At 41.6% G+C, this 27,580-nt stretch overlaps 1 protein-coding gene across 3 annotated transcripts; it reads left to right on the top strand.

Moving 5' to 3' along the window:
- On the top strand, positions 1-27,580 carry FBXO22 (F-box protein 22). 3 transcript variants are annotated; one of them, XM_053594196.1, is made up of 7 exons: positions 1-252; positions 615-753; positions 5,113-5,200; positions 6,844-6,939; positions 9,644-9,808; positions 23,815-24,033; positions 27,134-27,265. In XM_053594196.1, the coding sequence occupies exons 1-6, from the start codon at positions 110-112 to the stop codon at positions 24,015-24,017; spliced, it is 834 nt and encodes a 277-aa protein (XP_053450171.1). In that variant the 5' UTR covers positions 1-109; the 3' UTR covers positions 24,018-24,033; positions 27,134-27,265. The 3 variants fall into 3 exon arrangements, with proteins under 3 accessions (XP_053450171.1, XP_053450169.1, XP_053450170.1); XM_053594194.1 differs by having other exon boundaries at positions 6-252; positions 23,815-23,980; positions 27,134-27,580; XM_053594195.1 differs by having other exon boundaries at positions 213-346; positions 23,815-23,980; positions 27,134-27,580.

Genomic DNA, 27,580 nt, shown 5'->3' with positions numbered 1-27,580 from the left:
GGAAGTGGCGAGGGCGCCTGCTCAGTGCGCTCTGGCCCGGCTGCCTTGCGCAGTTCGCTTCGGGTCCCTCCGGGCCGCCGTAGAGCTTGCTCCGGCCGCTGGGTGAGGAATGGAGCCGGTGGGCGGTGGCGGAGACCGCTGCGGCTCCTCCTCCGCAGATCCGCGAAGCACCTTTGTGTTGAGTAACCTCGCCGAGGTGGTGGAGCGGGTGCTCACCTTCCTGCCCGCCAAGGCGCTGCTGCGAGTGGCCGGGTGAGGACGGAGGAAGCAGGAAGCTTACCTCGGGCATGTCCCGGGCTGGCGGGGCGGGCAGAGGCCAGCGGGAGCCTTTTCAGAGAGATCCAGGGTGTGCCCGGTTCCCTTGTCCTGCTGAGCTGATCTCCCCCCGCTAGCTACCTGTGTCGCAGTGCTCCCCTGTACTTCCCCGAGGGCGAAGTTCCCCCCAAGGTTTTCTCCGCATCTGGCTCTCTTCCGAACCAGCGCCCCGGCACCTACCTCTCCCGGGGATTTTGGTTCCCGCAGGGATCGCCTGCTGCTACGCAACGGGTGGGGGTTTCTAAGCTGCGGGAGAGATGAACGTCCTTTCGCAATCTTTTGTGCATTTGCGTCCCCAGCGTGTGCCGCTTATGGAGGGAGTGTGTGCGCAGAGTGTTGCGGACCCATCGGAGTGTGACCTGGATCTCCGCAGGCCTGGCTGAGGCCGGCCACCTGGAGGGGCATTGCTTGGTTCGCGTGGCAGCGGAGGAGCTTGAGGCAAGTCAGAAGGGGTGTCATGCAGTTATTTTCAGGATTAGTGGGTTAATCTTTGAAAACTACATATATATTTTTTAAGACAGAGTCTAACTATGTCGCCCTTGGTAGAGTGTTGTGGCGTCATAGCTTACAGCAACCTCAAACTCTTGGGATGAAGCGATTCTTTTGCCTCAGCCTCTCAAGTAGCTGGGACTACATGCGCCCGCCACAACGCCCAGCTGTTTTTTTGTTGTTGTTGTAGTTGTCATTGTTGTTTAGCAGGCCCGGGCCGGATAGCCCTGGTGTATATGGCCGGCGCCCTAATCACTGAGTACGGGTGCCGAGCCAGAGACCTAGTTTTTTTTGTTTTTTTTTTTATCCCAATTTTGTTAATTTATGGAACATTTTCTCATGTCATGAAAAAATTTTGTAAGCATCAGGTTTAGGGACTATACATTAAGAATGTGGCATGATTTATTTGGCTGTTCATCAAATGTTGGGTATTTTAAATATCCAAATCCTCACTCTTACAATAAATGCTGCTCAGAACCTTTCCTTCACCTACTTCCCTTCAAGAAGTATAGTTTCTATTTTGTGGGGAAGGCAACTTCTGTGTCGTACAACTAGAAAGCCAAGAACCAAAACTTAAACCTAAATATTTCAACTCCTGATCCTGTACTCTTTTACTCCTCTGGACCCCGATTCAACAGGGGGGGCAATACCTGGGAAGGTGAAGACTTGTACTGTGGAGTCAAAGGAGCAGCAGGCTGTAGCATCTCCCTGGGGGAGTGGGAGGGAGAATTTTGAGAGCAAAGTGCCGACATGATGTTCTATCACACTATACTTAAGTATGACTTACAAACTTGACTACAGCCATCAAAATCTGGAAGTTATCACTGATACATTCCTACCATCTCCTCATTCTGATTTTGCCACTTGGCCCAGTAGTGTTCTTCATAGTAAAAGGATTTTGTTCAGAATTGCAAGTTGCTTTAACTTGCTCTTTGCTTATATTTATAGTCCCTTGGACAGTGAGAAACCTGGCTCTCATCATTCTTAGTATTTTTAGGTATTGCTTTATATGTAACCAATCTTCTATTTCCCCATTTCTTGTGTAGATTTTTTTTTCTTATCCTATTTGGGTCCTGGCACTCACATGCTAAGGAGTTGGGCAGTATCTAAAGGCAGGCTTATTAGAGGACTTTCTTCTCTGACACTTTGGCCCAAATCCTGCTATTTCCAAAACTTTGTCATTTGAAAAAATTCAAAATTTGGGCGGTGCCTGTGACTCAAAAGGGTAGGGTGCTGACCCCATATGCCGGAGGTGGTGGGTTCAAACCCAGCCCCAGCCAAAAAGTGCAAAAAAAAAGGCTGACCCCTAACAATATGTACAAAAATATAAAATGTAAATAAAAAATACAAACAAATTTAAAAAAAAAAAGAAAGAAAGAAAAAATTCAAGCAAAGACTTTCCCACAAAATTGTTCTTTGGAGCATTGTTAATCATAAGGAAAATTAAAAACAACCTACTGTTAATCTAATAAATGAAATCATTAAATGATAAACTTGCATTAATGACAAGAGAAAATATTGATGTTAAAAGTAAAAAATGCAGATTATGAAACTATATGGTTAATGTAATATGAATTATTAAAAACAAATAAAAAAGAGAATAAAAGAAATAAGCCAAAATGTTAGCAAGTTTCCTTGTGAGAAACTTGTTTTTTTAATGCTTTTTAAGATTTTTCTCTGTGTAGGGCTAGTTTTCAAATTTTTACCACAGCAGGCTTTAAAAGTTTATACATTATGGTGATGTTAAGGCCAGATAAACTTAGGTGTGAACTCCAGCTTTGGCACATACTAGCAGTGTGAATTTGAAAGTTACTTAACTTCTCTGAGCCTCAGGTCCTTTCTCCACACCATATAGAACTGTTTTAAGAATTAAATAATGAAAAGGTTATGAATATAATGCATTACCTACAGTAGCTGGAATATAAGTTTTTAGTAGTTATAATTAAATACTCTCAATATTGTTATTAAAATTCATATGGTAGTACTCCTAAAGAACTATATACATTGTGATAAACTACTAGTGAGACAAAAGCATGGAAATCCAGTCCAAACCAAACACACTGTTTATGTTTTCCAAATTATCTAGTGGACATGGTACTTTCATAGCCATAAACAAAGTTGATTTAACTTTTTATTAGAAATGTTTTAAAGTCCATTAAAAGTTTTATAAAATCACTTGCTATTTGTAACTTCTTTGAATAATGGAATGTGTTCCTATTTGCCTTAGTTGTGCTTTGAGAACATTTCGTGTTGAGGCTTGTCATTGTCATTGTCATTGCTTCTGAGTTAGGAAGGAGAATTCAGCAATTGCTTCCCAGTGGGTGCCAGAAAAGAGAGACTCATAAAACCTCAGGACCAGACTTCTAATATTTACAAATAGGAAACTTGAAGGCAAAAAACATCGTGACAGTTATTCTATTGGTTTGCTGCAGAATTAACACCAAGGGCTAAATCTCTTGAATTCTGTCTACTCTTTGCACCAGGCATCACAGACCAGAATACTCAAAGGTCAGGCAGATAGCTGAAGAGGGTCACGTGGCCGGGTGCCCTGGTAGGGCCATGGCCAACTAGAGAAGGCTTGCCTCTGTTTAGCCCCAGTCAAGAGCTATACAGTCTTTGAGTGTTATCAGAATGTCTAGATTTTCAAAAGCATCTGGAAGTCCACTTTTCGTGTAAAAATCTTGTGGCATTTTATTAGCTGGGTGTTGTGGTGAGTGCCCATATGCCGAGATACTCAGGAGGCTGAAGCTGAACCCAAATCCAAGAGTTTGAGGTTGCTGTGAGCTAGCGTGAGGCTACAGCACTGTAGCCTGGGCAACAGAGTGAGACTCAAAAATAGAAAAGTTTGTGGCATTTTGAATATTGGCAACCAGTTTACATTTTTTTAAAATGCTGTGTGGACCACAGAAACTATATCCAGAGGTCTTATCTAGCCCTGAGGCCTCAGGTCATCATCTCATCTCAGTACCTTGTGAGTTTATATGGAATCTATTCTGAAACATCTCAGTATTCTCCCAAATTATAATGAATCAACATTTTTCATCTTATCAACAAGTACTTGCTGTATGCCAAGGACTTCATTCCATTGTGCTAGTAAAAATCTTTGAAAATAACCAGCTTAGACAGAATATCTTCATCCTTTTCATTTAGTTCACTTGTCTATAGCTGGAAGATTTAGTGGAAAACAGATGAGTCTGAATAAGCCCAGCTGATTTTTTCTGTTTTTGGTAGAGATGGGGTCTTGCTCTTGCTCAGATTGGTCTCAAACTCCTGAGCTCAATTGATTCTCCCACCTAGGCTTCCCACATAGCTAGGATTGCAGGTGGGAGCTACCATGCACCTGGCTAGTTTTTTTTTTTTTTTTGTAGAGACAGAGTCTCACTTTATGGCCCTCGGTAGAGTGCCGTGGCCTCACACAGCTCACAGCAACCTCCAACTCCTGGGCTGAAGCTATTCTCTTGCCTCAGCCTCCCGAGTAGCTGGGACTACAGGCACCCGCCACAACGCCCGGCTATTTTTTTGTTGCAGTTTGGCCGGGGCCGGGTTTGAACCCGCCACCCTCGGTATATGGGGCCGGCGCCTTACCGACTGAGCCACAGGCGCCGCCCCCTGGCTAGTTTTTTTTTTTTTAAAGCAACAGGGTCTTATTCTGTTCCCTGGGCTAGCATGTAATGACATCATCATAGCTCACAGCAACCTCAAACTTCTGGGCTTTAATGATCCTCCCACCTTGGCCTCTCTGGGACTATAGATGTGCACTACTGTGCCTTACTAATTTTTTTTTTTTTTTTTTTTTTAGAATCTTAAATCAAGTTCTATAGGAAGAGAGCAGCAGGAGAACATACGTGAAAGTAGATGTCTAGATAATCGTAAGCTAAGGGCCCCTAGAAGAAGCTAGTTGATGAGGCTGGAAATGCAGGCCTGGATTTGATTTGACAGGCAGTGAAAAGAGGAGTGATACTGCCTGTCTGCCTTCCTGTTGCTGAGATGTTTGTTACTGTGAAGTCTGTTCACATAAAGCAAGTGGCATCTTTTGCTGGTACTTGATGTTTTTATTCTAAGAGCTTAAATAATCATTATGAAGATGAACTTTCTGAGGACTGGAATGAGTTGTACAAAAAGAAATAATAGATGCTTAGTAAGTGAGTTGATAGTGAATGCATGAGTGAGAAGTAGCTGGATTCAGAATGCCAGCACTGGCCTGAAGGAAGGTAGGGCAACAGCAATTTGGACAGGGGAGATGCTTTGAGGGACCACATGAGCACTTACAGATTCATGGGATCAAATTCCGATTTTTTTTCTTTGCAGAATGTTCGCATATTACCACATACAGTTCTCTACATGGCTGATTCAGAAACTTTCATTAATCTGGAAGAGTGTCGTGGCCATAAGAGAGGTAAATAGCAAAAGAAAAATTTTGTTTTTCTTGTTTTCTTATGTACCTTTTGCTTGGAGTTCAATATTATACTAGTCCTGAGAGTTACTGACTTTTGGGGGCTCTGGATGGCACCCTGTAATGTTGTGGATATATGAGGTCCAAGAATTAAGTTCACGAACTCATCCTAGAAAAAGTGCTACATACCTCATTGCTAAATATTGTTACAGTCACCTTCAAAGTACTCACCTCGGGAAGCTACACACCACCCTCACCACCTAGTCCACCCTTCAAAGTAATTTGCTGTTGTCATATTACCCTTGATGTATTGAATGTCATCAAAACGTCTTCCTTTCAATATTTCCTTTATCTTTGGGCAGAGAAAAAAGTCATTGGAGGACAGATTAGGTGAGTAGGGAGGGTGTTCCAACACAGTTATTCTTTACTTGGTAAAACCACCTTCATAGACAGGGCCATGTGTGCTGGTGTATTTTTATGATGCAAGAGCCATCAGTTGTTGGTCAAAATTTTCAGTTAAAGTTTTCCTGTTTGTCTATCTGTGTTTACTTAGTCAGCCAGCAGTATTGACTTAGAAGATGACAAATTTGTGTAGCGTTCTCCTTGTTACTTGCTGCCCTGCCTCTCTTCATCAGTAATGCTTTTTTCTCTCTTCAGAAAAATGTTTAATCCATTTGTACACTGCTGTTTTCTTCATGACCTTATCCCCATAAACTTGGACTAACATGTCCCTCATTTCACTTCCACCCTTGTCAAGTTTAACAAGAAATTTATGAATGTTTGTTGGTTATTCTAATTCAAATTCTGACATTCTCAGAATGGCACACGGAAACATGCAACAATAACAATGATCACCATTCAGCAACACACTGTAGTGTGCTGACACAAACACAGCTGTGAGACACTTGATATACCAAGGTTATGAAACCTTACCATGTTGTTTGCACAGTGCTTCCAGTGTAAGTGCATGGTGGCAAGTTCGTGATCTTACTTGTTAGACCTCATATCTGTCATTGAACTTTGCTCGATGAGCCCTTTTGGCTTCAGATTGATTTTTAAACCTTGTGATACAGTTGAAACAAATTCTTTAGAAAGGCATTTTTCTCATTTCATCTTCCAAGCATTTCTTTTTTTTATTATTAAAACAGGATGTGACTTTATTTACACAAGCTGTTTACTGTATTTGAACATGGGGTCTCATTTACCAAAGTTACCTGCAGAGATTGTGCATTCTTGGCTTGCTAAGAGAAAAGCAGATTGAGTATCTGAGATGGGCGTGCTGAGTCCTGGGTTAGACTTAGATAATGGATTCTCCTAATCTAACTTGTATCTAGTTGACTGTTTATGCAGTCAGGCGGCTGTTATGCTGTCTGTCAACTGAACAGGAGGGTAATAGCAAGTCTAACATTAGGCTGCTGCTGCTAAATTTGGTGTTATTGGGGCAAAAGCAGTATATGAACAAAGTGAGGCTGAAGTTTAGATTTAGAATTTAAAAGAACAAGCAGAGTCCACAATAGAGAAAACATTGGTTCTAATAAAAGCTTTTAGACTTTTTGTAAAGCATTCCGGTATCAGATGACTTTTATATTGTCAGATTTGACTTTAAATGGATGGTATTTAATCATTTTACTACTGTATTTTTACAGCAAGGAAAAGAACTAGTATGGAAACAGCATTTGCCCTTGAAAAGCTGTTCCCGAAACAATGCCAAATCCTTGGAATTGTGACCCCAGGAATTGTAGGTGAGAGAAATTAGCAACTTATAATTTCTTCTTTACATTAATGTGGGATCCTATAGATTGCTGAATTATTTGTAGCTTAAAAGCACATTTATATTAGTGGCCATCAAAAATACAAAAAAGTTACATTTACCAAGGTATTATATTTGCCTTGTATATTAATGTTTAAGTTATTGTGGTTAGTATTTCAAGTCTCAAGGCTACCTTTGTAAACCAAATGTAACAAATACTTAGTAGCCAGTCATAGGAGGGAAAAGATCTCATTCTGCCTCTATCCAAATTAGAACGGATTCATGAGCATTTTCAGAGTTTTGTCAGTTCCCCTAGCCCTGTTTCTGGTGGGGAGGGGTGAGATGGGACTGGGATTAGGAGTTAAAATGGGCCTTGTTAGGAAACTTCTATTTCTCTGGGTGGCTACTACTGTTTGACATTTATAGCATGAGGTCTTATCCTTTGCTGTGTTTGCTTGCTGTTCGTGAATTTTTGTTTATTTTTATTTATTTATTTTATTCTTTTTCAGACAAAGTCTCACTATGTCACCCTTGGTAGAGTGCCATAACGTCATAGTTCACAGCAACCTCAAACTCTTGGGCTTAAGCGATTATCTTACCTCAGCCACCCGAGTAGCTGGGACTGTGGGCACCCACCACAATACCTGGCTATTTTTAGAGATGGGGTCTTGCTCTTGCTCAGGTTGGTCTTGAAACTGTGAGCTCTGGCAATCCACCCGCCTCAGCCTCCCAGAGTGCTAGGATTACGAGCATCAGCCACCGTGCCCAACCTTATTTTTACTGTTTTTGATTGTTTTCTATAGGAAATGGGAGGGAAGATTCTGTTGAGACTGTGATGGGGCTGTGGTTAACATTCCTCAATAGGACCGATCTGTATCACCTACTGCCTATATGACTTTGAGCAAGTTATCTGACTTCTGGGGCTTTAGTTTCCCCATCAATGAAATAGGGGTGATGATAGTAGTGCTTTCCTTGGAGGGTTGTGAGGCTTGAGTGAATTAACACGTGTAAACCATTTAGAATAGCAATGTATAGGGCGACGCCTGTGGCTCAGTGAGCAGGGCGCCGGCCCCATATGCCAAGGGTGGCGGGTTCAAACCCAGCCCCCGCCAAACTGCAACAACAACAAAAAAAAAAAGAATAGCAATGTATAGAAAGCAAGAAGTTAAATGTTGGATGTTAATTATTTTGTTTGTTCCAACTCACAGTACTGTATAATTAGCATTTTTAATCTTACTGAAAGACTTTTGATCTGAATTTAAGACTCTTGTGCAGAGAGGTACAAAGGATTTCAAGTGTTCATAAATGAATATTATTCTTCATTTTGCCCTAGCTTTGGTTTGTAAAAGGCTTACTGCTTTTTTTTTACTTTTGGCCAGGGCTGAGTTTGAACCTGCCACCTCCGGCATATGGGGCCGGTGCCCTATCCCTTTGAGCCACAGGCTTACTGCTTTTTTTCAAAAAGATTTTATTTTTAGCCTAGTTACAGTCATTTATTGTTAGAAAAGAAAAAGAAAAATTAGAAGATAGAGGTAAGCAAAAAGAAAAATTTAAACACGGCAGAGTTGACCACTCTATTAACGATATGTTAACATATATATATATATGTATATATATATATACATATATATATATATACATATATATATATGAGAGAATATTTTTTATAGACTTGTAACCTACTTTATTAGTCTGACTAGGGCTACATAACAAAATACCGCACGTTGGATGGCTTAAACAACAGATATTTTCTCACGGTTTTGGAGTATGGAAGTCCAAGACCAGCATGGTTCCAGCAGTGGCGTCCTCACTGTGTGTTTCCGTGGCTTTTTCTTTATACATAGCACGCCTGGACGATTTTCTCTTCTTAGAAGGACCCTGGTCCTGTTGGATTAGGACTCCATCCCTGTGACTTCATTAAATCATAACCATCTCTTTTATAAAAGGCCTTATCTCCAAATACAGTCATATGAGAAGTTCTTCAACATATGAATTGGGGGTTGGGAGGACACAATTTAATCCATAACTTCTGCCTTAAAATTCATAGCATATTACAGACATATCTTCCTGTCAATAAATATACATTTGTTAATGTACACAGCTATGATTTAATAAAAAAAAATATGTACACATTTGTCATTTTAATGGCTGTATTCTATTATACAAATGTCACTTTCGATCTAAATACCAGTTAGTACATTTATGGTTTTTTCCTTTATTTCTTACTAAAAATTTGGTGATAAAAATACTTGTATGTGATTGTCAAATATTTTTAGGGTAAATTTTAAAAAGTGAAATTGCTATAAATGTTTATTTACTACTCCCCAACTTTTTAATTTTGGAAAACATCAAACCTGTGGAAATCTTGAAAGAATAATAGAATAGTATGGTAAGTACACGTATGTTCTTCATCTGCATTCACCAGTTGAAAAGATTTTGCAGCATTTGCTTTGTCTGTTTGTTTATAAGACCATTTCTTTCTCAAACATTTGAAAATTAAATTGCAGACATCCTGACACTACACCCTAAAATTGTCAAAGCTGAAAAACTTCCTCAGATAGTGGCCCATTAGCTTGATGGTTATCTTCCTGACCTGAATGTAGTGATCTGGGTGGGACTGGCTAATCTATACTGTTACCAAATTAAACTTCACTTCTTGTTGAACCTGTTCGTGAAACTATTTAACTTTTTTCTAGTGACTCCAATGGGATCAGGTAGCAATCGACCTCAGGAAATAGAAATTGGAGAATCTGGTTTTGCTCTATTATTCCCTCAAATTGAAGGAATAAAAATACAGCCCTTCCATTTTACTAAGGATCCGAAGAAATTAACAATAGAAAGACATCAACTCACTGAAGTAGGTAAGTTACTGTTTTTATCACTAATTGCTCATTATGTTGATTAGTTTTCTTCTGTTTCTATTTCTGGATAGTTGGTAGCTATTAAGCCCCTTTGTGAGAATCTGAGTTAAGTACACCCATTAGTGGAGATGTAGATAATTCAAACTAGTGATAAATAGAGGCTTATATAGTAGATATTTATAGAATTGATTTTCTTGAAATGGCATTGAACCCAGCAGTATAGAGGAATGGTCACTATGCTTGCAAAGCACAGTTACTGATTCTTATCACATTAAAAGGAAACGCTGAGAACAGGACAGTCTCCTGGCAAGCCTGGAGACGTTTTGTGACTTAGGGGCAATCCCTCAAGTAACTCAGTGTTCCGGAATGAGATGAGATCAGTCACTCCCTAGTAAGCGTGTGTTAAACAGTGATGCTTAGTACTTCTTTATGGGGATTGTGGGGAAAGAACATGTGAGGGAAGAGCACGTGGCAGTCCTTACACAGGCAGCCCTCCTATGTCATTACCTTAACTCTCCCCACCTGTTGTGTATGACCTTAATAAACAGCCACTGAGGAGGGGGCTCAGGGCTACCTGCACTTAAGGTTAGCCCGCCTCCCATAAGCTTGTACTTCTAATCCATGTCATGCTGGTTCCTTCCTGCAAGGATGGAGAACAGGGCCTTAGGGGTCATGACACAGCAGGAATAAAAAATTCTATAGCAGGTGGGAGTGGTGGTTCACACTTGTAATCTTAGCACTATGGGAGGCTGAGGTGGGAAGATTGCTTGAGGTCAGGAGTTTAAGACAAGTAAGAGCCTGAGTAAGAGTGAGACCCTATCTCTACTAAAAATAGAAAAATTAGTCAGGCATTGTGGCAGATAGCCTATAGTCCCAGCTTCTCAGGAGACTAAGGCAGAGGATTGCTTAAACCCAGGAGTTTGAGGTTGCTGCGAGCTATGATGATGCCACTGCATTCTGGCCAGGGTGACAAAGTGAGGCTCTGTCTCACAAAAAAAAAATTGTATAGTGGGAAAGGAGAAATTTGTTTTGGTTTACTGATCAGAAAAAAAGGAATGTGCACATTGTACATATGCTAATTAGCTAGATAGAACTGTTCCCCAGTGTTTACTCTAAACATCATGATGTACATTATAAGGACAATTTTATCTGTCAACTAAATAAATAAATAGAAGGTAGTCATTCTTTAAAAATAGAGATATAGGCTTGTAGCTGCCCTAGTTCTGCTACTTTTTGGCTCTCTAGTTGTGAGCAAATTTTTAACTTTTCTAAACCTCTGTTTTCTTCAAGTTAGAAATAACTAACATTTGTGAGGATTGAATGACATGAGTTATGTAAAGCACATGCCTTAGCAATATGCCTTGCTCAGTAGATGGTAGATAGAAGGCTGGTGTTGGCCTCGTGGTCTGTGGAGGAATAGGCCGGAAGGAGCTCCAAGGGGCATTGAGTATAAGAGCAGTCAGGGGTCAGGGGCGTCCATGCCAGCAGAGCTCCTGTGTGTCTTTGCTGATACTGACAGCAATGGCTAACATTTGTGGAGATACTGTGTGCTAGGCACTGTGGTATTTCTAATCTTCACAACCTTGCTAGGTTGAATTTATCATGGAATATTATCAGTGAGGAAACAAAATTCTGATAAGAATAGAAAGCTAAGGCTCTTAAGGCACATAAATAGCAGAGTTAGCTGAATTATTAAAGGACACTAAATATCCTTTAGCGAAAAGATCAGATAGTGGCTTTAAAACTAAGCTAAATGTTGAGTGTAAAGGAAAAAATATTTTAGGAGCAAATGTGGTTATGTGGCCAGGCCTAGGTGAGTTTGTCATTATTATAATGAGACTGGAGGTTGGAAGGCTGGCTGGAGCTAACAAAGTTCGGCAAACCAGATCTTACTCAGAATTGGTCAAGTGGTTAAAAAATAGTAGGTCTAAGACTCAAAGGAGAAGTTGGAGTCAGACATTTATGTTGGTTTGAGAGCCATTTATTTGCACATTGCCTGGCAGTCTATGAAAGTGTCAGCTGCCGTTGAAGGCCTTGGTGTAAAGCCAGGGCAGCTTCAGTCAGACTCTGGAAAGGATTCAAGTGGCAAATCTGGTACAAGGAAGGGAGAAGAGATAGAGGTTGAAGGAGACAAGGAGATGGTTGTACACGAACACAGCTGGTTTGTGATGTAGAAGTCCTACACTAGTTGTATTTAATTGATTAAAAGTTCTCATAGGGTTAGAGAAGGAATTAAATGAAGATTCTGTTTCAGTGACATTCCAGGAAGGGTAGGAAAGATATGTATGCACTCATGTGTTGCTTAACAATGGGGATAAGTTCTGAGAAGTCCAGTGTTGGGCGATGTCACTGTGCACACACATCGTGGCATATACTCACGCAGACCGTGTAGCCTGCTGCACGCGTGGGCTGTGCTGTCGAGCCTGCTGTCCTGGACTGCAAACCTGAGCAGCATGTGGCTGGACTGGACGCTGTTGGCAGTTGTGACACAGTGGTGTTGGTGTAACTGAACGTATCCAAGCATTAGAAAATGTACAGTAAAAATATCTTATAAAAGATTTTAAAAAATGGTACCTATGTGTAGGACTTCTCACCATGAATGGAGCGTGCAGTTCTGGAAGCTGCTCTGGGTGAGTCAGAGAACGCATGGTGAGTGAATGAGGCCCAGGGCGTTGCTGTGCACTGCTGTATAAACACTGTGTGCGTAGGCTACACTAAAGTTAAAAATTTTTCTTTTCTTCAATAATAAATTAACTTTATCTTACTATAACTTTTTTACTTCATAAACTTTTACATTTTTCTTAGCTTTTTAACTCTTATGTAATAAAATAACACTTAGCTTAAAACACATACTGTACAGTCGTACAAAATATTTATATGCTTAGTCTGTAAGCTTTTTCTACTTTCAAAATGTTTTGCTTATTCGTCTTACTTTTTAACCTTTTTGTTATAAACTAAGACAAACATAGCCATTAGTGCAGGCCTACACCGGGTTAGGATTTTAATGTCACTGTCTCCCACCTCCACATCTTGTCCCACCGGTGGGAAGGTCGTGAGGGGCAGTAGCACACAGACCGTTATCTCCTGTTACAACAGCGCCTGCTTCTGCAGTACCTCCTAAAGGACCTGCCTGTGGCAGTTTTACAGTTGAGTTCTTGTAAGTAGCAGTATATTCTAAAAGTGTGATAAAAAGTATAGTAGGGTAAATACAGAAACTAGTAACATAGTTGCTTATTATCAGCTTCAGGTATGATGGATGTGCTGTGCGTAACTGTGTTGCACGTGACTGGCAGGGCGGTGGGTTTGTTTGCAGCAGCATCACTACACATTTGAGCAATGCACTGCACCACGGCATCACCAGGCCACGGGAAGTTTTCAGCTCCATCATAATCCCATGGGACTGCTGCTGCCATCTGTGCCGTCCATCCTTGACTGAAGTGACATTATGTGGTACAGGACTGTACAGTCATAACCCTGGATGGGGATGTGCCATAGGGGTCCTGCCAGTGGGAAGCAGATCAGGATTCACGCATGGAGCAGGCAGGCATTGTTTGAACCCTTGAAGGGTGACAGGGCCTGTGAGGGATGAGGATCTTACTCATCCTTATCAAAGGCTGAAGGATATACAGGCACAGAGAGCCGGTGATCGTGGAGCATGGGGGGGAAGAGAAAATAATTCCATTTGGGAATCATGGGAGCAGGAGGAGTGTGGTGAGGCTGGGCTGAAGAGTCTGGACTTAGTCCTCAGAGACGCAGCCCTGCATAGTGGGGTGATGCTGGAAGTGGGAGACCAGTGAGGAGCCCTCATTCAGAGTCTAGGCAAGAAATAACGCCAGGCAGGGCACAGAAAGCAGGGAATTGATTGGAGGAAATTTGCAGGTGGCCGGTTATGGAGAAGGGAGACTGGGGACTCAGTGATGACTCCTGAGTTTCATGCCTAAGAGATAGGGGTGATGGTGGTGCAGAGAACAGAAATAGGGAACTCTGGGACAGGAGAAGCAGGACTGTGAGAAGAAATTGGGAACAATCAACTCCTTTGGAAGTGCGTGTCTTGGGTTTTTATTTAGGGCTTCTGCTAAATGTCATCTGACTAAACCTGATATGATACTTCCTTGGGCAGTACCCTCTCCTCTGTCCCCCTGGAGCACCTGAGGAATCCTCGATGAGGTGCTGATGTACAGCACTGGTGAAAGTTAGAATCCCAGTTTGTCACTTTACAAAAAAGTAGCCAAAATCTTGAGCAGAGGAAGCCATCCATTTTATGATACAATTGTTACATTTGTTAAACCGTGTTCACCTATAGGGCCAAGTATAGAAATGAAAAAACTGAAAGGAGAAACAAACCCAGAATTACCCTGCTCTTGAAACCTTTCTCACAGGGGTCCTTTGCTGAACCACTTGCTATCAGCAGTCCTGGCTTACTCCAAGGCATTGTTTTCATACCGTTCTTGACCTTCTGGAAATTGAAGCTTTGCCTAGCTTGAGATAATAATCTCTTTTCTTTCACGTGCTATTTTGTGTCCTAATTTTATGTACATTCAGCCTTCCACATCTGTGGGTTCTGTGTCCGCCGATTCAGCCAACTGCAGATCAAACATTATGAGAAGGGAAAAAAGCATTTGTACTGAACATGTACAGACTTTGTGTCATTCCCTAAACAATAACAGTGTAACAATTATGTATGTAGCATTTCCATTGTATTAGGAATTGTAAGTAATCTAGAGATGATTTGATGTATAGGGGTGGATATACATAGGTTATATGCAAATGCTATACGGTTTTAGAACTTGAGCATCTGCAGATTTTGGTATCCGAGGGAGGTCCTGGCACCAGTTCCCCACGGAAACTTAGGGAAGACTGTCTAAATTTGGACTCTTGTCTCTTATGTGCTCAAGAAGGTGTAGTAATCCAAATGGGGAGGAGTGAACGTTTGGAGGCTGTGACATGGGACGTGCCTTCCACCTAGTCCCAGGCTGAATTCCTGAGCCAGATACCTGGAGCCACCCTCTCCTGTGTTACTCAACATTGAAAGCCCTCCGTTCATATTAATGTCCCTCAGGGATTGGCAGGGTTTTTTTGTAAAGGGCCAGATAGTAAATATTTCAGATTTTGCCGGCCATGTGTTCCAGTTGGTGTTTATTCACCTCTGCCGTCAGCGTTCAAAAGCAGCCATAGACGGTACGGAAATGATAGCTGTGTTCCAATAAAGCTTTATCTATAGAGAGAAATAGGAGGTGAGCTGGGTTTGGCTCATGGGCTGTGGTTTCTCTCCCTGTGCCTTATGGTGCTTAGCTATAGGACTATAAGACCTCATAGGAAGAACTCACAAAAGCAGAGAAGGGGCTAATAAATTCTCTCTTTTGAAACTGGCAGTATTCCAGAAGATAGCAACCCATGTTTGATAATTACAGTTTGCTAGACATGGCACGTAGGAGATGTATATTCTGACCCAGCATCATAGCACATATAATTTTTTTTTTTTTTTTTTGAGACAGAGCCTCAAGCTGTCGCCCTGGGTAGAGAGTGCTGTGGCATCACAGCTCATAGCAACCTCCAACTCCTGGGCTCAAGCGATTCTCTTGCCTCTGCCTCCCAAGTAGCTGGGACTACAGGCGCCTGCCACCATGCCCTACTATTTTTTGGTTGCAGCCGCCATTGTTGTTTTGGCAAGCCTGGGCTGGATTCGAACCCGCCAGCTCAGGTGTATGTGGCTTGCGCCTTAGGCATTTGAGCCACAGACGCCAAGCCAGCACATACAATTTTATGCATCTACTTTGTTAAATTCTTTTTGGAGAAATCTTACAAATATGGCACATTTTAAAAATAAGCAATAGGTTGTTTAAGGTCTGTGTGGTATCCTGTGTTAAAATTAGTCTCTGGGATGGAAATAGAATACAAAGGGGAAAACATTTAATTTTTATGGAATAAAAGCAAAAATACCTCAGGGAAGTTTTATAAAAAGCCAGTGTTTATTGATTGAGAAACTGTGTATTTGTATGTCGTGTGCCGGCCACTGCCGTGACCTCTTCTCCTGCTCCTGCAGCGTCCAGTCTTGCAGAGCAGTCCTACCTTGAATAAACCACCTCAGATGTGATGAGCCTTCCCAGGGAGATGCATGGGTGTTCTGGAAACATAACCAAGAGACTTGATCTAGTCTGGAGTGTTGGGAAAGTGACATTTTGACAGCCCTAAGAAGCTCGAACAAGGCTTGACTGGACAGATGTGGTCTGTCAGATGTGCAGTGGGAAGGGGTACTATAGGTGGCCTTTACCTTCTTTCCAGATTGCAGACCTAAATAAATAAATAAACAAACAAACAAATAAGTAAATAAAATATGAGCAGAGTACCCAAGAGAACAAAGGACAGGGAACAGAACCGACCTAACAACTCCCTTTCGGGATGTAAATGTGTGGATTCCCACAGCTCATTTGGAAAACATAAATACTGGTGTATCTGAGGAGGAGTGATGAGGGACTGGGGGGCCATGGTATGAGGTACAGCTGAGGAGGTGAAGCGGGGCAAATCCTGCCTTGTTGGACATACCAAGAATGGGCAGTGGGATGCCAGGTTTTGAAACGCAAGAGTGGCACCATCAGATAGGTCTTTTAGAATAGCACTCTGGCTGCAGTGTGGTGATCAGTTTGGAGGAATACAAGGGTGGGTGCAGGATTAGCTTGATTTAGCCATTCAGTAATGTATGTATATGAGTGCGTGTGTGTGTGTGTACATATATATGTAAATAATATACACATATATATGTGTCTCTATTTTTCATTTTACATGGCTGGATACTTTCCAGACAGCCCTCATATTTCCAAACATCATATTGTACATGATAAATACATATATATTTCATTTGTCAATTAAAATATGAATTTTTTAAAAGCTGGATGCAGGAAAAACAGAAGGCTATTGAAGGGGTCTCTGAAAAGCAGACAGCAGCCCCTGTCTATTACTCAGAGGGAGCCCTATAAAGCAGAGAGCAACCCTAATGGAAGTAGTTAAAACCGACAAAGCACTAGGTCAGAGAAGATTAATGTAGGAATGAACTTATTCAAAGGCAGGCAGAACAGGGCAGAGGGGTGCCTGTGAAAGCTCACGTAGTGTGAGATTAAGATGGAGTCAGGCAGGCCGAGGCTGACAGGACACGGCTGGGCTGGCTGGGGTGGGTCCTGCCTGACCTTCACTGTCTCTCATTCTTAGTGTTTCGTTAATTTAGCTTCCACCCTAAAGATATCTATGTTGAATAGTTTAGTGGATTAATTTAAGAGATTAACTTTTGAAGTGGAATGTTGTAATAAGTCACTGAGTTATACTAAAGGTTAATGTGATCTTGGCTTTGAACTGTGCAAATTAAGAAAGAATGCCACATTGGAAAAAGGGTAGCTTTGGGTATATAAGAAGGAGAAATTTGAGTAAGGATTGGTGAGCCATTCCAGCCACCCCTCTACTGTTAAGCCTGATCTTAACTTTTGTAGAGCTTTTTTATGTCTATCTAAATAAACTCTGAATACTCTAATGTGGCATGTACTCTTTATTTCATTCTGGTTGTCCACTCAAAAGGGGTATGTCAGCTAAAAGCCTCTGGCCAGGGTATTCCCTGGTGTGGCTTGAAGTGCCTCCCTGATTGCCTGGGAAGGCGGCAAGCAAGTTTTCTTTTTTCTGGCTCTCTTTTCGTAAGGGACAGTTGCCTGTCCTAGTCTGTTTTTGTGGCTGTGTCCGTTAGTGGTATGTCTTTCACTTCTTTGACCACCCAAGAACCCACTGTTTAAAGCTCCATCCCCCTTTCACTGTTGCAAGGTAAGGCAAGAGGATGTGGCAGCTTGGCTAGGGCAGTGGCAAGTGAAGTTGGAGCATGGATAGATTCAAAATAAAGCTTGGAGGTGACTGCACAGGATGTGGTGACTGACAAAATGCTAGGTGTTGGAATGAGGGAGGTGGTAGTGGTGTCCAGCTTTTTGGCTAGCATAGCTGCACAGTACCACTGAGGTAAGGACAGACTAGAGGGCACAGGTGAGAGGAGTTAGATTATTGGTTCTGTTTTGGATATGTTGAATTTGAGGTGGACATATTGATTAAACAGTTGAATATATGGTTCTGGGGCTCTGCAGAGTGGTCTGGACCAAAGATACACATTTGAGAATCATCAGATAACCACTGGCAATTGAGGCCACCAGCTTCAAGGATTGGGGGAGGGATGAAGAAGGAGGCTCAGTAGGGGTGTTGATTGTCCAGGGTTGGTACTGATGTCATCTGATTATATAACAACATCCTTCCCTTTGTGCTTATGTTGAAGACTTTATTGAGGTTACTCAGTAAGGAACTTCTTATCCCATTTCTTAACTTTTCATTTAAACAGCTCATTTCTAAATACAGTCTACCATGGGACACCAACATAAAAATAAAACAGATGATGTTAAGGTTGTAAGCTTAGTAGGTGTTCTGCATGGGACAAGAAAAGAAGTTCTCTACACCAAGATTAGGATATAAAAAGACAAAGTTTATTTCATCTTCTTAGAAGAAGAGAAGGAGTGAGAGAGGGGCTGGAGAGAAAAGAGGTAGGAGATGGTGTGGCATCCCAAAGAAAGAGAGGAAGAATGCCTTCCATGAGTTCAGGAGGCCCTGCTGAGTTTCCGGGGTGGAGTATTGTCCGCTTGTCCTCTGCCTGCGTGCCAAGCAGCTGTCTCTGCTGTTGGAGACAGACTTTTCACGGCTGTTTCTGATTCTGTCATTGATTCTGTCCTGTCTGAGGCCACAAGCTCAGCTCACACTCTTGTTTGTTCAGGGACAACTCAAGAAGCCTTGAGGCTACAGAACAGATTCTAAAAGGCAGATTTAGTCGATAGGTCTAGCAATTGTAAAGAAAATTTATATTTATTTTTTGTTCGCGGGGCTACTCCTGTGGTTTGTGAAAACAGAAATCCATAGGGTGCCTGCCAGCAAGGGGGTGGGGGGGGGGCAGAGAAAGAAAACCAGGTACAGAGTGAGATTGATTTTTGCGCTTAACCAAAAAACTGTTAATCATTCGTTTATTATTTCATTGTGAAGAACTCCCATCCTTACAGATGAAAGCAGAGCTGCTTAAGTTGAAAGTGTGTTGGGCCTGTCGGGTCACAGGCAGCTGTCTGCCTTCTCGGTTCTTGTTATGCTCTTGTGCTCTTGGTCAAAGAATGACCAGACCCACCAAAGCTAAAAGTGTGAAAAAGATAAAGATAGGTTTACAGAGCAAGAGCAAGATACAGGTTTACAGAGTAAGATATGTTCGCCACAGACAGGGACAGGCCCCCTCGCTCTGGCAAAAAGGCCTTGGTTGTGTCTGGAGGTTCTGTTTTATATTGTCTGGACTGGGCTGACCTCATGCTTCAGAGGTCACCTTAAAACCAGAGTCTTAACTGCACACGCAGGCCTCCTATGAGCCTCTGTGAAAGCGCATTAAGAGTGTGTGTGTGTGCGCGCGCGTGTGCGCGTGTTGCAGTGTAAATGAAAACTAATGACATGATAATTAACCTTAAGGCTCTTCTAGACTCCGTTCTAGTCTGTCACCTTCCAGACTCTTTGGTACCTATGTTGCTTGGGGGGTGTGGTGGGGTTAGAGAGTCCTCTATATCCCTTTGCAGTTGTTATGTGAGTTCCATGGATAGATTGATAGGGGGTGCCCGCCTCCCCAGGTGTAAGCAATCACTCAGGACAGGATTAAGGAGAGTGGCACTGAGATGGTGGCCTTAGGGCCCCGCCCTTGTCCTTTTTCCCTAGCAGAGCCAGATTCCTAACTATCTACCTAGCAGGCCTAGGACTGAGGTTGCTTGGTGTCTTCCCCACCTACCCTTGGGGCTGCTTTGGAACCCTGTGGCCACTGGGGCACAGTCTGACAGCCACAGCTGCGATAGAGGGGGAGGAGCCTCCTGCCCTCACAGTGCTCACACACTTCTTCCTCTCAGGCTTTGTGTAATCCAGTGAACATCCCATCCCCTGGTACCAAGAGCAGTGCCTGCTGGCTCTCACTCTGTGTCCCTACCACAGACCAGAGCTGGTATTGCTCATTATTCAGAAGATGGGCTTGAGCTTAAAGGCCAGAGCTCTTTTCTCCTTTGAGAATGTCTGAGGTGGCTAATTCTATCAGTTGCCTCACACCTGTGGTCCTTTCCCTTTTACACACATATCCTTCTGACATTCTCCTAGAAGTGCAAACCTCTTACATTGCCTTTTGGGTCATGATTTTCAGTTTGAGTTTTATGTTCAGAGATTCCCACTAGAAAAGCTCTCCCATTGGTTTTTACATTTTAGGGTCAAGAGAGGAAGCTTTGAAGAATCCAATTGCATTTGCTTTTGGAAGGAGAGGAGTGGGAAGTCTCTTGTGTTTTCCATAGCTCAGTAGGCACTGATTTCCTTTCTGGCAGCCAGTTCTGGGGTGTGTATTTAATTTTACTTATGTCTGGTCTGTGTTAGGTCTTATAATAGGGATATAATTTGCATGTTTTCTATAAATTTTGAAAGCCATTGAATTGTCGTAGACTTTCCAGTAGCAAAACAGAACATCATGTATTTTTATGGGCATTAAATAAGTTTATTTCCGCAAAGTACCTAGAACAGTGCCCAGTATTGCTGTGACCTGAGTAATCTAGTGATCTAGATTGGGGATTGTTCAGCTCCTTTGATTAGTTCTCTTGAATTCTACCACAAAGGGTTAAAAAAAAACCTTAAATGATTTAAGTCAGATTCCAGAAAACTTAGAAGAAGGACAAAGTTCTAAAATTATCTACAGATACCATAAAGAATCTTGAGGGGCCATAAGCAGTGGGCAGGTGTGAAGCAGAGAGAATTAGTGCTAAGACCTAAGGGATTAAGCTTGATCTGCTTTTTTGAAGTTGCCCACACCTTGAAAAAGCATAATAAAGGTGGTAAGGCCCATTTTATTCAGGGGGACTACTGTGATTGGGTTCTGCAGTAGGGGAGAGAGATTGGACTCAATTCTGAATAGAAGAACAAGTGGGAGGATTCATAGCCCAGGAGCAGGGATGGGGGTTGGTGCGTGACACATTCGTAAGGGCATAGGGAAAGTCTTTGCCAAATTGACCTAACAGGATTCTTGCTGGAAAGAATAGTTTCATACCATTCTAAAACTAAGGTCGTTTCTTGGTAGACACTTGATTTAGTTGATTTAAATTTAATTTAATTTAACTTGATTATAGTTAACAATCCTACATGGCAGGTCAGTCTGTTCTGTTCCCTGAGGTTGCATTTTGCAACCAGCTTATCATCTTGAAAGGCTTACCAGGAGGTTGTGCTGTTTAAAGTGCTTTGTAAAATGCTTTTCTGGGATTGTTTTTAATGGTTGACATAAGCTCCTGATAATTTATCAATTTTTGAAAAGTTCTAGAATAAAATTATTAGTCATAGTCTATAGCAGGTAGCCCAGAATACTGGATCCTTGATGATTCTTTACCCCTGAAATGGAGGCAACCCTGGAATCTTTGAGGAGAAACTGACACCACCCCTCACTTTATATGGAGTGATCCAATTCTCCCGCCATACATATTTTAGGCCTCTTTCCATTTTGAGTGGCAAGAGTACCTTTCCTCTGTTATTTACATGAAGCACCAGGTGTGGTGTTTAAACACAGCTATCTGCTCTGTCAGGCAGCCTGCCTTGGCTAAGGTGGGTTTGTCCTCTAAAGTTGGGGTAGGAGGAGGTGGTTCTACTTTCTAGGGTATGTGTGTGTTTGGGTGTCGAGGGATCCCCTTATCTGAGAACATAATCACTGGAGATGTTGGGTACGTATCTGTTCAGTGAATGGGGGTGGTGCCTTTCCAGTGGTTCTCAACCTTCCTAATGCCTCCTAATGCTGCAACCCTTTAATACAGTTCCTCATGTTGTGGTGACCCCCAACATAAAATTATTTTTGTTGCTACTTTATAACTAATTTTGCTACTGTTATGAATAGTAATGTAAATATCTGATATGCAGGATATATTTTCATTGTTACAAAGGGGTCGCGACCCACAGGTTGAGAACCACTGCTTTCAGATATCTTTAGGTTTCCGAAGGCTACACCTCTGAAAGTCAAGAGACCAGGGTTTTGACTGAGTGCCTGTGGCTCAGTGAGTAGGGCGCCGGCCCCATATGCCGAGGGTGGCGGGTTCAAACCCAGCCCCGGCCAAACTGCAACAAAAAATAGCCGGGCGTTGTGGCGGGTGTCTGTAGTCCCAGCTGCTCGGGAGGCTGAGGCAAGAGAATCATGTAAGCCCAAGAGCTGGAGGTTGCTGTGAGCCATGTGACGCCACGGCACTCTACCGAGGGTGGTACAATGAGACTCTGTCTCTACAAAAAAAAAAAAAACAAAAAAACAAGAGACAAGGGTTTTAATCTAGACTCTGCCATAGTACTGTCCTGGGCTCAGTCACTTTTCTGGCACTGGCAATCCTTGTTTGTAAATTAAGATTGTTGATATCTCATAGGCCTCTTCCAATTTTGAAAACTTGTTCTAAAATGGAAGAAATTCTCTCAAAATTTGCTGGGCTGGTCTATAGGGAAGATAGACTTTGTAGTAATGGTTTGGGGTATATGGTGTCATAGAACTAATATTCTTTTCACTGTTCAAGTTAGTGATTTACTGTGTAGAAAATTAGAAATGAAACCCAGGCAGTTTCCCAAAGTAAGTCATTATTTGGTGTTAATAAATGGTCATTCTCACACTAATACCTCACCCACCTCACGCTGGGTCTGTCAAGGTAGAAGTCACATAGGTGAGCAAAATGGTAACACAGGTGTAGTTAGGTGTTGGAATTTTTCCTATCCCAAAGCCACTTCTGATAATGCTGGCAAATTTCAAATCAGTAGTCTGAAAACAAGGTGCCAGAGGCTGAGGTCAAAGTCTGGGAGCTGTGGGAATTTGAGTACAGCCTGTCTTGGGGAAGACTCTGCTGCCCCTTAGTGGCAGCAGCTTTCAGTCATATGTTACAGAATTGAACATTTTCCTGCTTTGGAAGGAGCTTCCACTGGCTCATTCACCTTACTCCCACCCCTTTTCCTGGAGAAGGTGGATAAAGCTCGTATTTTGGTGATATGGTGGTTTCCTCAAGCTGTTATTACAGTGTACCAGAATCTTGTCTGGTACTTCTGTCTTAACGGAAAAAAAATTATTTTTTTGAGCTCAGGAGTTCAAGACCAGCATGAGCAAGAGTGGAACCTTTCTCCTAAAAATAGAAAAACTAGCTGGGGATAGTGAAAAACAACAGAAATTTATTCCCTTATTATTCAGGAGGCCAGAAGTCTGAAATCAAGTCATCAGGGCTGCAGCTCCTGGGGAGGCTCTAGGGAAGGATCTGTTCTTTGTCCCTTCCTGCTTATGGTAGCCTTTGACATAACGTACAGTTGTATTGCTCCAATTTTTGCTTCTGTGGTCACACTGCCTCCTCTTCTGTCTCTCTCTTTGGTGTATCTCTTCTATTATAAGGACACTTGTCATTGGCTTTAGAGCCCACCCAGATAGGCCAAATGATCTTATTTAAGGTTTTTAGTTATAGCTACAAAAATCCATTTTCTTATTTTCCAAGTAAGGTCCTGTTCATAGGATCCAGGGGTTTGCTGTGGATATATCATCTGGGGGCCACCCATTCACTCCACTGTAGGTGGTTAGTGTTGTTTCTCTCCATCCTTTTGTTTTTTGGCTTTGCTGCTAACCTGCTCCATGGAAACCTGTGTTCCCTGGTGGGGGGCCTATCTGGAGCCAGCTTGCACATGGCCCTCTACAGGTTGCTGCTCAGTATACAGCTGCTTCATATTGTGTTGATTATATTATTTTCAGATAGCCATTTAGTTTATAGAAAAAAATTGTACCTATTTTGTATTAAAATTTCTAAAATATGGAAAACTTGACAGCTTAAGCCACTTAAATTGCGCTTAACTAGGAGTACAAGTCATTAACAGTAACATTTCATTTTGTAACATGTATAAAATCATTTCTGTTTTAAGGCTGTCTTTAATTGCTGCTCTTTATTTCTCTGCAGGTCTCATAGATAACCCTGAACTTCGTGTGGTCCTTATCTTTGGCTATAATTGCTGTAAGATGGGAGCCAGTAATTATCTGCACCGAGTAGTCAGCAGTTTTAGTGATATGAATATCATCTTGGCTGGAGGCCAGGTGGACAACCTGTCATCACTGACATCTCAAAAGTATGTCTGGTGTACATCTGATTTCTTCTGTGGATGAACAGAAATGATCTCAGGTTTTTGTTACTTTGGGTTTTTAACAAAACACATTTAAAGAATTGTTAAGGTAACAGTTCATTCCATTTTGCAGTAGACATTGGTTAAGGGGCTTACTCAACACAATTCTGCTTACAGTTAAAGAATTAAATATTTATATGTTGTCCTTTCAGAACTTCCTAATTAGACTCACATTCTTAAAATTGAATTTTAGCATTATCTGTTGATTTTTCCTTTGGCAGCTGTGGTACTCTTTGTGACCTTCATATGTCACTTCCTCTCTAGTTCTATTTCTCCTGTGTAAGAACTACATGGTTAAGTGGATCTTCATAGCAAAGTTTCCTGAGCCTCTGATATGCTCAATGCTTTGGAAATCCAGAAGAGGAATAATATTAACAAGTGGCAGTTCTCTGATCTATTTGTTTACAAAACCTTTTTCCTCAAGCATCTTACAGGGCTTACTGGTATTCCTTGGCACATATTTTTGGAAATTCTGTACTAGATCTTTTGAAAGGCTTTTTGAAGATCAAAAATTGTGGAATTTTGGGTGGTGCCCGTAGCTCAGTAGTTACGGCGCCCGCCACATACACCAAAGCTGGCGGGTTTGAACCACCCCGGGCCAGCTAAAACAGCAATGACAACTGCAACAACACAAAAACAGCCAGGCATTGTGGCAGGTGTCTGTGGTGCCAGCTACTTGGGAGGCTGAGGCAAGAGAATTGTTTAAGCCCAAGAATTTGAGGTTGCTGTGAGCTGTGATGTCACGGCACTCTACCCAGGGCCACAGCTTGAGAATCTGTCTCAATAAATAAAACAAACAAAAAAATAAATAAAAATAAAAATAATTGTGGAATTTTTATTTTTGTTACTAAGCTTTTGCTTTTAAAAGTAAAATTTGCTCTTCTATCGTGGGAGCCATTTCTCCCTTTCCAGTTTGAATGAAAGTACGTGGCATTTGAGTTTCAACTAATGAAGTGGACATATATTTATTTTATATTTCTTTTTCAAAAGCAGGAAAATGAGATCCTACCCAACCCCTAATACTTGTGAACACTAGTGTTTGTTTCTCACTATGATTAATGTTTGGTTCTTAGAGTGTGACAGACTATTGGAGACCAGTATCTTTAGGAGCCATGTAAATCATTCTAGCGACAGGCTCTCTCCTGGTAGTCTTTGTTGATGGATCTGGGAAAGCAAACAGCTAAATTTGGGGCCCCTGGACTGCCAGTGAGGAAGAAGGGAAAAAAGCCATGTGCACTGAATTCCAGGAAGTAGGATATCAAACACTGAATTTCATGCATACATACGCCTAATTCTTGGTATCGAAGGTTATTTCCCCTCTTGCCTAATTTCTGTCATGTCTTTGTGATTACCTTTAAATTGTATACAGGTAAGGCAGTGGTGATTTAACATAGTTTACCTTTGTAATGCAAATACACGTATCTCACTTAGACTTACAACATTTGAGGTACCAGACTGTTAGTGTGGCTATTTGTGTATGATCTACTCTTTATACCTAATCTGGGAAATACACCTCTCAGAAGTATTCCTTATATAACACATTAATTTTAACGTGATCTTTATACTATATCAGTGGGTAAGAGAAGCCGTCGAGTGATCTATTTTAATGGTGCCCATATAACCCAACCTACCTCATCCCCCAGAAAGATAGGTAAATAATTCTTTGAGGTAAGAGATTGACAATATATTAGCATATCCAAAGAGGAAAAGTGATAACAAAAAAATTGGAGGACTTCAGAAGATGGATTTTGCCCTTCACAAATTGGTTTTGCTACTGGTTAACCTTATTCTCTTCATCATGGAACCTATTTGAGTCTTAAGTTTCTTGCTAACCCAGTGAAACTTGCCTATTGTATATCTATATGGTAAACATGATAAAAATGTAATGTATGTACTTGTTTCTCCCCCAGTGGGTGCTCACTACGTTCACTTTTATCAACATATTTTCTTTTGTAGGGATCAAATATTTCATTTTAAAATACGGTGAAAATACGAAAGAATACATGAGTTTTACCATCAGGTTAAGCTGAATTCCAGGCTTAAAGCAGTAAACAAGTCAAAAAGCAATGTAATCATATAATGGACCAATGTAATCATATAGTACCTAATGGACCAAGCAAAACTAGAACTTCTGGAGTTAATAGGTTTTCTAAATTACCCTCCATGATTATATTTTTAATATGCCTCTTTAGAATTTGATAGCTGGGTGGTATGTTAATGATAGAAGATGAAAAACCTTCATTTAATCATCTTTATATATATGAAATAGAAGGTTCCTATTAAGGAGGTCAGAAAAGTAAGGGCATCTACCAGAGTGTCCAGGCTGTGGCCAGGCCGCATACTGATTCTATGAGGATGTCTTTGTTTCTCTGTGGTGTGGGATTTTGTGAAAAGTGTACATAGACCCTTCTTTTTTGTTAATCAGGTTTTTTTAGTGTTTGTGTATTTCATGTGTGGTTCAAGACAACTCTTCTTGCAATGTGCAGCAGGGAACAAAAAGGTTGGACACCCTGCATCTTCTCCTGCCCCACAGTGTGTTTTAGGAATCTTCGTGGATATACATTACCCCTTTGTATTTGTGACTGAAAAAAAAAAAGTAATTTCTCTTGAACTGCATTCTTCTAATGTATTAATTTTAATAGTTCATTTATTTTTTTTTTGAGACAGAGCCTCAAGCTGTCACCCTGTAGAGTACTGTGCCATTACAGCTCACAGCAACCTCCAACTCCTGGGCTCAAGCAATTCTTCTGCCTCTGCCTCCCAAGTAGTTGGGACTACAGGCGTCCGCCACAACACCCAGCTATTTTTTGGTTGCAGCCCGTAATTGTTGTTCGGTGGTCCCAGGTTGGATCTGCCAGCTCAGGTGTATGTGGCTGGTGCCTTAGCCGCTTGAGCCACAGGTGTCGAGCCTAATTGTTCAATTTTTAATCCTAATTATATTCCTCTTACCTGGGAAGATGAACATCAGATTAACTATAGGCTGCTAAAGTCAGCAGCCACCCATTAAGGAATGAGGAGGATTTTTTCTTTTCCTTTTATACTTTAGATTTTTAATTTTGCTTCATGATATAGTATCACTTTTCTCATTTCATTTTCCAGGAACCCTGTGGATCTTGATGCCACTGGTGTGGTTGGGCTATCATTTAGTGGACTCCGAATCCAGAGTGCCACTGTGCTCCTCAACGAGGATGTCACTGATGAGAAGACGGCTGAGGCTGCAATGCAGCGCCTCAAAGCTGCCAACATTCCTGAGCAGAACACCATCGGCTTCATGTTTGCATGCGTTGGCAGGGGCTTTCAGTATTATAGAGCCAAGGGGAATGTTGAGGCTGATGCATTTAGAAAGTTTTTTCCCAGTGTTCCTTTATTTGGCTTCTTTGGAAATGGAGAAATTGGATGTGATCGGATAGTCACTGGGAACTTTATATTGAGGAAATGTAATGAGGTAAAGGATGATGATCTGTTTCATAGCTACACAACAATAATGGCACTCATTCATCTGGGGTCATCTAAATAACACCATCTTTAAAGTGGCTTTCACAACAT

Source organism: Nycticebus coucang, chromosome 6 (genome assembly GCF_027406575.1).
Source record: "Nycticebus coucang isolate mNycCou1 chromosome 6, mNycCou1.pri, whole genome shotgun sequence".
In the NCBI taxonomy this organism is placed as follows: Eukaryota; Metazoa; Chordata; class Mammalia; order Primates; family Lorisidae; genus Nycticebus; species Nycticebus coucang.
This window is presented reverse-complemented; position numbering and strand designations above follow the sequence as displayed.